The sequence below is a fragment of the Canis aureus genome, chromosome 1, assembly GCF_053574225.1.
Source record: "Canis aureus isolate CA01 chromosome 1, VMU_Caureus_v.1.0, whole genome shotgun sequence".
Classification (NCBI taxonomy): domain Eukaryota; kingdom Metazoa; phylum Chordata; class Mammalia; order Carnivora; family Canidae; genus Canis; species Canis aureus.
The window spans coordinates 37,377,966-37,391,751 of record NC_135611.1 but is presented as its reverse complement, the minus strand read 5'-3'; the positions used below and the strand labels follow the sequence as shown (position 1 = coordinate 37,391,751).

General features: G+C 39.6%; 1 protein-coding gene across 12 annotated transcripts in view; it reads left to right on the top strand.

Moving 5' to 3' along the window:
* Nucleotides 1-13,786, top strand: part of EPM2A (EPM2A glucan phosphatase, laforin) — a 291,240-nt gene that overhangs the window by 91,989 nt on the left and 185,465 nt on the right. For 11 of the 12 annotated variants that reach the window (XR_013378553.1, XR_013378552.1, XR_013378550.1 and 8 more), the window contains one exon: nt 6,040-6,281. The exons of the other annotated variant lie outside the window; for it this stretch is intronic. Coding sequence is in view for 5 of the 11 variants with exons in the window: in XM_077896049.1 (XP_077752175.1) it covers nt 6,040-6,281 (242 nt within the window). In the remaining 6 variants the exon portion in view is untranslated. The remainder of the gene's footprint in view (nt 1-6,039; nt 6,282-13,786) is intronic. 12 annotated transcript variants of the gene reach the window in all.

Genomic DNA, 13,786 nt, shown 5'->3' with positions numbered 1-13,786 from the left:
AGTTACATGTGCTAATGAAGCTTGGAGCTTACTGGAGGTTGATTTTAACGTTTCTCTTGCTTTCCCACTAATGAGATCTAAATGATAGGGCTGATAGACTTTTTTCTTTACCCATTATTTAAAAGCCAGATCACATTTTAATTTCACATTGAATTGCCTATAAAATATTAAATAAGATAAATGCAGCAAAATTATCCAACTTAGAAAATGTACTAATCTTTTTTTTTTTTTTTTTTGGCTCTTAAATCATTAGCTTAGTTTTATAAAGAACCTCAGTAAAATCCATTTTCTCCTTCTTTGAAATGGTACTGTGTTTATTTGGCTAGAAAGAGGGCACTGCCTTCAATAGTTGTGGTCTCTTGGTGTGATAAGAAATAAACAAATCCTGTGTCATACATTGATCCCATCATCTTGTGTTTCATAACATTTTTTCTTATGGACAAAATATAATGCTAATTTTTACCTTCAGGAAAAGGTTATTCTGCCATTTTTCAAGGCCATTAATGATGGAACTTGTGATGTGGTGTCCACACAACTCGCCTATTTGTTGATATCTTCTGTTTTTCCCATGCCCCCTCTTCCTGTTAATAAATACCCAGTGGTATTTTTTGCAGTGCTTGCTTGCTCATTCTGTCTGATGTACTCATTATTGCCAGTAAGGCCTCTTTTGACTGACAGCTGAGATGGAACAAGAGGGCTCTGATTCATACGCTTCAGTTGCTGTTGTAAATAGGTCCTAGTCTGACGGCTGAAGTGAACAGTGTAGTATTATGATGTGATTACCTGGAGCCACAAATCCAGATTCACCCAAATGAGTGAAATTGATTTTGATTTGCAGTCCAGCAAAGTAAGGCTCCAGAATGCCACCCATCCATCCACCCCTTGGACCCACCCCCATCTTTAGCTGTTATATTACTAGGATGGATTTTATTTAAATATAATTTTGTTGAATAATGGAGGCACTAGTCAAAACTCAAATTAGCCTTTTATCTGCAAAAGTAAATTCTTCTTCTTCTTCTTTTTTGTTTTTTTTTTACAAAAGTATGTTCTTAATGAATATTGCTATATTAAATATTTGTCATGACTCAGAAGTAGATTTGGTTTTGGCTCTTTAGAAGATACTACCCATTAAACACATAGACACACATCCTCGTAGTTACTATCTCCTAATAGATAGTTTCCCATTCCCCATTCTCTGGGAATCATTTTTAGTCTTGAAAGTATTTTTGGAAAAAGACAAGGACTTAACTCTTGTGCGTGTGTAGGGCTGAGCAACCCATGCCCTCTCATTGCCATATTTATTTTGCTGCTGTTAAAAGGTATTGAGATCACTATACTAAACTTCTACATGTTTATTGGGATCTGTTAGGATAGTGGCTTTGGAATCTGGCTGCAAATGTAATATACATAACCTGGTTAATTTCTTGAAAAAAAAAATCTACAGAATCATAGGCCTCACTCCATAGCCACTTAATGACCATCTCCGAACAAGATGTTGTTAATACAAGTTTTTATAAAAATTTATGTGGCTTGAATGCAAAGTCAGATTTGGGAACTTTTGGGTTGATGGAGTGTCAATACCCATTTGGTACTGTGGATTCCTCTGACCTTTCCAAATAATCTATAGTTGAGCTGCCAGAAATCCGATATAACTCATGATCAATAGTGAGCTATTCATAAAGTAATTCTTTAGAAGTTTTACAGTATAATTTATAATATAATTGTGAGCCATATATTTTTTATTTCATTATTAGATCTTCAAAATTTGGTGTGTCTTGCATTGAAACTACCTTTACAGAGAATTTTTATTTCCTAAATCCCATATTTCAACAAGCTTCTTTTTTCCTTAAAAACAACTGATTTTTAACATTGTTTAAAGTATCACTGGTGCTGAAAAGATTAAAAGTAGGATGAGATGAATAAAAATTGATTTTTAATGGTGTCAAATCATTCTCTTTTGAGTGGGTAAGTAAAAGTCTAATTATTGTTTAGAAAGTACATCATGCATCTTATTACCTCCAATGTATCATGTAACTAGAAATATATCACCTATTATTAGAGACAACAAGCTGAAATAGGATGCATATAAAGGGCACTTTAGCTGTCTGAGGAGGCAAGATCCATTGATTTGTGTGTTTCCAACAAACTCAACCCTTTGGTTTCACATCTCCTATAATGGTTCAGTACCATTTACTTTATAACTTTAATTCTCTGTTCTTCAACACAGCACTTGTTTTCAGAATTTATCTTTAGTGATCTATTTCCTAGGTTCAGCATATCTTGCTTTAGAAAATCAGGAATTTAAGAATTTATACTCATTTCTTAAATATGAACTTTGATTTCTGGCACTTCTAGAGGAAAAATTAATTATCAAAAGGTTAGAAATATCTGATTCAGAAGCTAGTGTTTATATGCGTTTATATGTATGTGGGAATGCATGAGTGTGTATATCAAGGGCTTATGTCCATTAGAATCTTGGTGTGGAAAATATACGGTATCAACTTTGGGCCTGTTTACCTTTGACTTGTTCTGAGTTTCTTAAAGTCGCCATTAGTTGAAATACACTTGAAGACCAGGGCTGAATGAGATGGCAGAGTAACACCATATTTTTTTTTTTCTCCAGGAACACAGTGTGATTCTATATACTGACTCTGGTTTGGGATTCTGATTTGTTATTTTGCATGATTTGCTCTTTGTATATCTCTATGAACTATTATTTTGTCTTTATGCACATCTTGCATGCCAGCCACTTATTTTGGCATTTCTTCTCCAGCCATGTACTAAGTGCTACCCACCCAAAGAGTGCAATATTCAGGAGAACTCTGGGTAATGTTTGGAATTTAGCTTGCCTGTCATGAATATTCATTTTAATATTTTACCAGTCCACTTCACAATTTTACCAATAAAAATCCATTGTTGCCCAAAAGGTTATATTTCTTGGTTATATAACTGGGGTGTCTACTTCCCTCTTTTCCAGCTTAGACACTTTAGTATGTTCAGTTAAACCATACAATATAGTATGACAGCTCACCACTGCCGCACACTAAGATGTCAGCAGGTAACTGGAGGAGAAATCTTTAATGGATAGTGAAAGGAGGGATGGAACATTTAGGTAGAGGTGGTTCCTGCTGTCACTCAACAGCCAGAGGGAAGGGCCAGTGACCCAGGGTGTGTGTCATTTCTAATCCTGTGAAGACTGAATACTCAGCTAACAATGTCCTGGTCAAGCACATCTCTTGAGCACTCTAAAAGTGTCCCCACTAACGATTTTTCTGCTAGCCTACTGGCCTAATGGGATATTTGAGAATTCTTTAGGGTCAAGAATGAAGTGAAAGGCTTTTGGATCCCATGCTTCTCTTCACAATCCTATTAAGTCTTTTCTGTGTTTCTAAATTTTTTTTTTATTTTAAATTTTATTGTCTTTATTTTTTCCATAATCATCTTCAGTAACCCATAAGAAATGCCTAATAACCTGTTAGAGCCCAAGCAGCAATAAAAAGTTAATTTATCTTTTCCTGGAGGGTAAGTAGGATTCGAGTTTTAGGAGATGCTAGATCTTGAGAGATATTTTCCTTGAGGAGGAGTAATATCCCTATTTGAGTGTTAGTCACTTGGCTTCCTACCTTAGTGTTAACAATGATAACAACAACAGCCAAAAGGAACAGAAAGAACTAAAACACAAAAACAAGCTAGATTGCATTTAAGAAAATAGAGTGAGTATTCTAAATTCTGTAGCATTCAAATGAAGGATACACAGAACAATGGAAAATTATCTGAATAGTCATTACAATACAATATCAATTACTAAAATAAGAAAATTATAACAATGAGACATAAGTGGCACTTGCATTTATTATACATCCACTAGTATCAGTCCTATTCAAATACCTTATTTAATTGTCTTTACTTCTCACAAATTAGTTATTTTTAGACCCATTTTAGAGATGAGCCCACCAAAGGCTTAGAGATGATAAATAACTTGGCCTAATGTCACACAGTTATTACCAAATGCTTTTAAAATTATCATGCTGTGAATGGCTTTTTTTTTTCTGAATTATTTTTAATGCCCTTCCCATTACAGCACACTTAAAATGTTGTCGTACTGTTTGATTATGTAATAATAGACTTTTGCTTCACTCTCTACCTCTCTCTCTTATGTGCATACATATACATTTTAAAATATGATATGGAATATCATTTTATCATCAGAATGATATACCTGATGAACCACAAACTGTGTCAGATATGTTGGTCTTATTCCTGCCCTATATTCCCTTTCTTCCTCCATATAGTAAGGAGTTCTATTCCACTTTTATTCCCCTAAACCAAGGCTTCTTGATCAAAGCCTTGGTTTAAAATTATTATCAAGTCCAAAATTATTAGCATTTTGGACTTGATAATTCTTTGTTGTGGAAGCTGTCCTGTGCAGGATGCTTAGAAGCATCCCTGATCTCTATCTCTGAGGTACCATTAGCACCAGCCACTGTCATCATCTTCAATGTCTCCATAATCATTGCCAGATATCCCTTGGGAAACAAAATTGTCTCCAACTGAGAAGGTTTCTTTTAAGCTTAATATGAAAGTAACTGAATAAAAGTGTAATCTCTCTGCTCAACTTCTTTCCTGTGTATTAGGGACTTTGAAGAATTAATTTTCTAGGCATTGTATTAGAACAAGTCAGGTTATGCTGTGGGAACACACAGTGGGAACATACAATGAGCCATTGGCTTTCCAGGGCAGCTGGCCTCCTGGGGTACCTTACCATTCTTAACTACTTTAGTCTTTTAGTGGCTCAATGTCCACATGTGTTTCCATGATCATTGTAGCAGGGCAAGACACAGAGCATGAAGCAGTGTCTATGGGGTCATAAATATGTCCCTCCAGAAGGGACACATGTTACTTCAGCTTACTTTTTATGAACAAAAATAAATGAGAGGGCTAACTTTTAGGCAGAGAATTAGTTTAGTCCTCCATGCTTGAAGGAGGGTAACTGGGAACACTGGTGAGCATCAAATGATGTCTGCCATCATCACTTATGAACTGTTATCTGAATGCTTTATATTGAACCTAGTGAACGGTATGCCTGTTTATCTCTTGTTTTTTTTTTTTCTTAATGTCCAATAAAATTTCATAAATCTTTCTGGTTAAATGTATTCCTAGACGTTTTATAATTTTGTTTTTATTTTTGAACGAGATTCACTTCTACCTCTCCATTTATATCTGGCTATTACTAGTACAGAGAAAAGCTGTTTGATTTCTGTACATTTCCCCTCATCTATATATCTTAATACTTTTAATACTTGGCATAGCTTTTGTAATTGAATCCTTTAGGGAGTGGTTTTGCCCTGAACTAGTAGCATCAGTATTGCCTGGGAACTTATTAGAAGTCCAAATTCTTGGACTCTTGACCCAGATCTACTGACTCAGAAACTTTGAGGATGAGGTCCAGTCTTTGGGATATCAGATATAGGAACACATTTGAAAAATTAGTGACAACGTCTTCTTTGTCCCCCCCACCCCCCCAGATAATTATATTTCTTCTTAGCTTGTAGGTTGTTGTTTTTTAGTTTCTGGTGTTTAAAAGTTCTCCTACTATTTGAAATTTTTATGTAGAGTTTTGAACAGGAATAATGGCTGATTTACTGATATAATCATTAGAGTTTTGCCTTTAACTTATTAGTATTTGAAATATCTTGATGAGTTTCCTAATGTTAAACCATATATACATTCAAGGAATAAATAAATAGTGGGTTTATTTTAATATGTTGCTAGATTTGGCTTGCTAATGCTTATTTCCTAGTATTTTAGTTAACCGGATTATTTGTTTCCCTAAAAATGATACCACCGGTATTTTTTCTTTCAATAACATTGTTATTATATCAATAATATTGTTGTATCATCTAATATTGTTAATGCAGCTTTTCCTGTGCCAGACTTAAAGGTTAATTGCGTTATATTACTACATGTTTTCTGCAGCTCCTCGGATCTCACACCATAACAATAACAATAATAATTGTTGCTTCTATATATTCTCATTAGAATTTTACCAAATATCTGGCTGGGTAGCTGCCCTCGTCAAGTGGAACATATAACCATCAAACTGAAGCATGAATTGGGAATCACAGCTGTAATGAATTTCCAGACTGAATGGGATATTGTACAGAATTCCTCAGGCTGTAACCGCTACCCAGAACCTATGACTCCAGACACCATGATTAAACTGTACAAGGAAGAAGGCTTGGTCTACATCTGGATGCCGACACCAGATATGAGCACTGAAGGTAAGCACCAAAAGAACCTTTCTGGCTTCTTGTTGAATGTGTTTCAGAGAAGTCCTTGCTGTCTGTTCTTCTCTCTGCCTATCTACCTACCAACCTACCTACCAACCTACCTACCAACCTACCTACCTACCTACCTACCTACCACCTTTCTGTTTATAACTGAATGACTTAAATATGAATGATAGAAACGGAATCAATATAAGGCTTTAGGCTTAATATATTTAACCCATTTTGACACCTTGGCTAAGATTCTGTTTAACATGATTTGTTTACTAAACATGTATTTATTGTGTTTCTAATATATGTGTGGCATTATGCTGGCAGCTAGGAATACAGTGGTGAGGAAAAGCAAGCACAGCTCATGTCCTCATGGAGCTTATAGTCCTAAAGGAAGACATGCATTAATCAAATGCCTACAAATAGAAATTTTTAACTGTGATGAAATTTTTATTAGAAAGGTATTGCTATGAAGGCATGCACAGGCAAGTCAGAAGTAGGAAGAGCGTCAAGAAAGGTTTTCTTGGGTATGTTTGAGCTACATCTGAAGGGTAGGGGGTGAAGTGGGATGAAGGATCCCAGTAAGGGCACTCCCAGCTTGGGTAGTCTCCACTGCAGGAGAACGTAGAGTGTTACAGGACCTCAAAGAAGGCCAGTGTCGGTGTAGGTCAGGGAACGACCTGCACATATGGACCACAGTAGGGATTTTAGACTCTACCTTAAAAGTAGTAAGAAGCAATGGAAAGGAGGGGAGGCTGGGATATGCCAAGATAACCTTCTTTACCTCCTTCAGAAGTGCAGTTGGCACTGAGGGCAGTGGATGGAAAGTGGACTCAGGGTGGATCTGGGGACACCAGTTAGGGGGTGAGAGTTTAAGTGAGAGCTAACAAGAGGTGACACAGCAGGGGACAAGGTAGCAATGGCAAGATTGTAGTTATAGCACAAGTACTGGCTGATCATGTCTTTGTGAAGAGGACTTATGCGTGCTGCTGGGGAAATGAGAGACAAATAAGGCATCATTTTGATCTGATGGCAAGAGGCAGAAAGAGACATTCCAAACTAATTACAGTATAGAGAACAATGTGATGTGATGAAGAAGTGTCGTGTTCCTGGTGGGTTATAGGGTAGGGGGAGGAAGCACAAGGAGGCTGTATCAATGTCATGGCATTTGAGGTGGGCATGGTTTTGACAGGTCAGTAGGGAAGGCGGAAGGGTTTGCCAGATGGAAGAAATACCATCTTAAAGTCCCAAGGAATGGGGTTTTACAGGAATGCTCTGTTTCAGCTTGATGGTAGAGGAGGGTGCTTGTGCGAAAGGATTGGAGGAGATATCTGAAGGTGAGAGAACGGAGTTACAACTACTAGTATCAACCAGGGTCAGCAGGGGGCAGCAGAGAGCTGTGGGAATGGCACAGGCTAGGGGAATTTGGTGAACTACAGTCCTGGGGGAAGGAAGGAAGGCAATGGTGCCTGCCCATCAGGAAACATCTCTACCATCAGTTCTCTTCCCCTCAAAGTACAAAATATATCAGACACTGCTAAGAAATTCCATGCCTTAACTCATTTAATTCTGACAGCAAGACTCCAGGCAGATGTAGTTCTCTCCATTTTGCAGAGGAAGGGATAGGTACAAAAATGTGAAGTAATGTGGTCAAGGTCATAGGAAAGAGTCACAGCCTGGATTTCACAGGCAGTCAGACTCAGAACATTACTACAGACACTGTGCTATGACACCTCTCCTTGCATGCTCATATGGGCTCTTCATGAATATTCTACAGACCACTTTAATCCCTTCTAGTCATGATCACCTAGAGATAGAGTCATGAGTTGCTAGGGTGGTAGCTTATCTCTCCAGAGTCAACAGTCCAAGATGTGGGTGGGGACAGAAGACCTGGGAGCCTGGTGTTGACCACTTTGGCCCTTTATGAATCTTAGGTGGTTTTCAAGCTGGACTGAATCATCACTGGGGAGGAGATACAAATTTTGTTCCTGGAGGAAGAGATAGTTTGTTTACTCCTCTTGATAGTGTTGATCCAAAGAAACTTGATTTAGCTCTGCTTGTTTTCAAGGAAAAAAGATAACTTTACTTGCATGGAAGATCATTGGTTGAATCTAGGCCCACTGTAGTTGTGCTAAAATCTTTTTGGGGTCACACAGTCACCAGGTCCCATTGTAGCCATACAATGGAGCACCTTCCATACTGAGGCAGTTTGGCAGCACCCCTGACAGCAGAATGGGAGCTCCCGAGTGGCTGTGTGACATCAAGCAGGCTAGTTACTGCATTTGGAAAATGGGGTAATAATTTCTGCATAACAGGATCATAACAATAGAGTAAGATGATTGATATGAAAGCACTTTGTTTCTCTGGTTTCAAAACAGGAAGATTGTTAGGATCACGTGCCTGTAGCTTCTAGAGGGCATTCTTATTTTTGCTTCTTTACTTCTGATTTTATAGCATGTTGCCTGATGGAGTAAAATGTGAGATGAAGCTTAAAGTAGCTGAACTGCTAACTGTGGCATGCATCCCACTCCAGCTTTCCACTGACTGCCCAAGGACCCCATGACCAATAGATATTTGCTCCATAGTTTGGGGTATGCAGAAGCCTGAGGGAAAACTCTATCCCCAAAGGCATGGTGCAGTTGTGGTAATATCTTTTTGGGGTCACAGGGTCACCAGGTCCCATCTCAGCCAGCCACAGCAGTGGGGCACCTTCCACACTGAGGCAGTTTGGGAACATACCTGACAGCAGAATGAAAGTTCCCACTAAAAAAGGCCAAACTCTGGGGCACCCTCGTGGCTCAGTCAGTTAAGTGTCTGCCTTCAGCTCAGGTCATGATCCCAGGGTCCTGGGATTGAGCCCCAAGTCAGGGTGTCTGCTCAGGGTGGGGGGAGTCTGCTTTTCCCTCTCCCTACTTATGTGCATGCATTCTCTCTCTCTCTCTCTCTCTCTAACAAGCAAACAAATAAATAAGATATTAAAAAAAGAGAAAAGACCAAACTCTAAGACTAAATGAAAGTTCTCTGGTTCTGCATGACCAGGGTAGTCACCAAAGGGTTAATGACCATTCCTGAGTTGCAGGGGAAGTTTTGACCAATAGATTAATCTGTGTGGCTGACAATATTAGCACAATGAGCATATAGATTAATTCAGCTGACTATTTTTGGAACTCCAGAGAAAAATCCATCTGGAAATGTTTTGAGCTGTAGCATAATGCTGTCAGATAAAGTCTGAGAAAGAAGACAGTTTGTTAGGCCTGACTGTCACCACTAGTTGTCACAGACCTGTTACAATCAATTGTACTATCGATCCCTTACTCTTGTACATTTTGTCATATGCAGAGGAATTAGGTTATTTTCTTTCCTTTTTTTAAAAAAATTTTGGTTTGTATTTTTCACCTGAGACATGCAAAGCTCCCAAATCTAGCCCTTACCTGAAAAAAAAAAAAAACAAAAAACAAACAAACAAACAAAACAGATCTGTTCATTAAAATTTAGTTTTCCTTCAGAGGAAGTACTCAGATTGTGTTTTGACCTCTGTCAGGGCACTGCTGGTGATAACAAATGGTCTGCCCTAGCCTCCCAAGTGAGGGCATATGCTTCCCAGAGTCCTTGGCTACCCCTGTGTCATCACACTCTGAGTTCTCTCTGATTCAACAAGCTGTGTGCAGCTCTGCTGTGATGTGGACGCTGACCTTCCAAGCACCTGGGCTTGAGCCTCGCTGCCACCACATAGATATGTGATATTGAGCAGGTTAGTTCCTGCATTTGGAGTATGGGGTAGTCATTTCTGCCTTACAGGATCACGATAGAGTAAGATGATTGATATGTAAGGGCTTTGAAAATTACAAAGTCGGGGCTTTATTTTTGGTCCTAAGTTCTTAAGTTTCTTACTGAAGGACCTGCTAGATAATATGGGCCTTTTCTGTATTACATTGCAAAGTTGGAAAAGGAGATACACTCAAATAAAATAATAATATATTCAGCCATGAACCTGCCTAGAGTAAAAAAGGAAGGGTGTGTGTGTGTGTGTGTGTGTGTGTGTGTATGTATGTGTGTGTGTGTATGTTGGAAAGGCTGAAAGTTTGGTCCAGAAATAATTTCTTTCAAGGTCAACCTTAGGTACAGGGCATCTTGTCACTCCTCTCCCTGATTTCAGGTTCTAATGCCACAGGTTGCCCTAACATGTCCTTCTCCCCCTTCTTACAACCTTTGTTTGCTCAATGCATGCTTTCCAGAAGCTTTTGATCATTCCAGAGTTGGGTTAGCCTAGAGGAAGTGTGGGCTGCAAGTTAGATTAGAGGGGTCTAGTAGTGTCTCAGATCTAATCAGTATTACTGGATTTTGTTTCATTTTATTTTTCATTCATGCACTTAATAATGCTTATTGAGCATCTACTGAGAGCCAAGGCCTGTTTTAAATTCCAAAGTAAGGATCACAGACACTGAAAATGTTCTGTTAGACTTGCACAGGGTTTAAAGTTTTCAATTTAGTTGCCAACAGTTAAAATTTGGACTATTTTATATAAAAATTCTGAATTTCTGTCTTGCCTTTAGGTATTATGATTTTTATGAATGGAAACTTTTTATCTAATTAAATTATCTATGGAGCCTAAATACATGGAACATAAAAAATTAGAGGCTCTTGTTGACACTGGCTTTATTGTGCCAGCTCTGATTCTGGGCACCCTATTTTTTATTCCTTGGTGGGTTATGTATTAGCTAACTCATGATCCCTAGAATGGGTTTTCTAGCAGAGGTACAAGGCCCATTGGGCACAGAGAGAGCCCCCTGTAGAGTAGGGCAGAGGCTAACTCACAAAGAAGATGTTGCTTTCACCTGGGTTAAAAGCAACAGTGTGACTAGGTTGGGGGGCGGGTGTGGTGGAGATTGATGAAGAATTCAGATTGACAGAATGGGGCCAGCATGCAGGATAGAAAAGGGCAGTAGTACAGTGGTTAAGACCAGAGGCTTTGGAGTTGTGCTGGCTGGGTTTGAATGGCCACTGGGGAATAACCCTGGGCAAATCTCCTTGCCTCAGTTCTCTCAAAAATAAACTGAGGATAATAATAGTATTGACCTCATAGTTGTTAAAAGGTGATTACGAATGAACTATTGCATGTACAGTGCTTAGAACAGCACTTGGTGGGTAGAAAGGACTCAGTCATCAATCAAAGCTGAGTGATGTATAGTCCCTAGACGTCAAAATAAGCAAGAGCTCCAGTTGAGGCCAGGCTGAAACAGGTAGGCATCCTGGACCATGTCTTTTTGTCTGATGCTCTTTTCTATTATTTATTTATTCTTTATGTTATTTAAATATTTGTTTGCTGGTTCTTAAGTGGGGTGGCTAAGTGATTCTAGGAGAAGACCACTGTGAGGTGAAACCTATGTTTAAGCTGGGAGCTTTCTGGAGTTTCCTGGTGGCAGCTGTCATTTATGCATGGATTGCATGTATGAGGTCATAGAATTCCAAGCTCACACACATCCCTTTTCAACTTCTAAACCATGTACATGCCTCTTAAAGAATCTTTTTCAGATAAGGAAAGGGAGAGATACTGCATCATTTGGGCTATTTGATGGAGACCCTTCCTCATGGAATCTCTGGCCAGAGAGCAGGTGGGGGAAGGGATCCCAATGGGTCCATGTGAACCCTGGTTTGGGCAAGTCGGTGACACTGATGCCGCTGAACACCAGGGGCTGGGACTCTGATTCTAGAAGCTCCTAATGCGTATGGCCTCTGTGGTCTATTTGTATGCTGGGCATTTAATGAAAATCCATGTTAAAAATACTTCTCAGGGATGGAAAGTACAGCATTGGGAATAGAGTCAATAATCTTGTAATAACGTTATATGGTGATGGATGGTGATTACACTTTCTGTGCTGAGCATGGCATACAGTATAGAATTGTCTAGTCCCTATGTAGTACACCTGAAACTAACACTGGATGTCAACTATATTTCAATGAATTTTTTTTTTCCTGCTCCCCCCCTGGAGATGTATATGGTAGTTGGAGAGGCAACTGTAACAGGGAGCTTGTTCAGTGATGTGGGCCATGGCGGGAAGAACCAGTTCCCAGTTTGATCAGTGGTCATTCCTTTTCAAGCCAATGTTATGGGAACTCTACCTCTAACACCCCTTCAGCAGAGCAAAAGCCTTGCACATGGGCAGGCCTCACCCTTACTGGCAGGGTTGCTCAAACATACTTTGGAAGTTTGCTTCCTCCAATCTCCCAGCTCAAATGGTGGCATCAACTATACAGTATGCTCCTTGAGACACATAGTGAGATGTCTCTCTGGTACATAGGGCCTTTACACTTTGTTCCATCACTGGTGACATTTTACTGCCTCTAGAGGAGTGCCAGGAGCAACTGACTATGTGGCATGTCCATCTAGCTCTAACCTCAGAGTGTCCCTGCAACCTGGAAGGAAGTGCAAGTCAGTTATAGTTTATGGCTGAGTTTGGACTCTGCGAAATCATGTGGCACAGAGGAGCTGGCGTGTCTTCCTTTAGATATACTCAGAGACCAGTGAACATAGGGCGACAGGCAGTAGGGAGAGATGGAGCCTGAGGAATTGTGAGGTGTGCTCTGACTAGAGGCATCTCAGTTAAAAATGTCTCTGTACTGCTGCGTGGGACCTGTAGCATTAGGTCCCTTGGGAAGACAGATAAATAGAGCACTGGTAGCAAAATTAGAATATTATCTTGGCTTCCATGTAGGTTTTCTACTACTAACTCACAGCAGGCTGAGCCTGCAGCTAAGAGACCCATCCTGGATGGAGTGGTAACTGAGAGGGCCTTCAGACCATGATGAGGTCTTGCAACATCCATCCTTCTAAAGTGCTATGCCTGATTGCTGTATGTTGTGTTGGCCTCTTAGGGGATTTAAAAGAGGATATCCAAAGAGAGGAATCTAAATTTACTTGAATGGCTCTCATAACTTCCAGGTTCCATCCCACCATAGAATTCTAGGCCTTAGGATCTGCAGTGAAATCATTTGAGGGTTTTTTTCCCACCTTTCCCATCATCCAGTGGGATGGCAATGTGAAGTGCCATTGTGCCCCTTTGGGATTAAGAACAGAGTAACTAGCGAATGTCACAAAGTCACCGGCACATAATCCAGGACTCTGTACAGTTTTCTTCTTTCATCTCCTTTTGAAGTAATTTATATTGACCATTGTCCATACTCCCCACCAAAATCCACTGTCTTTGCTCTGAGAACCTGTGTGCAGAAGAAATCCCAGACATCTAAGAGTTTGAGACAGGCAGGCCGGAGCAGAGTGTTGAGTGTGTGGAAAGAAGAAGACATTTGATCACCTAATAATCAAAATAGTAGTCATGAAGTAAGAGCAACTATCATCACAGGGCCCATAAGTGTCTCAGTCAGTTAAACATCTGCCCTTTGGCTCAGGTCATGATCTCAGGGTCTAGGGATAGAGTCCAGTATCAGGCTCCCTGCTCAGCAGAGAGCCTGCTTGTCCCTTTCACTCTGCCTGTTGCTTTGCCTACTTGTGC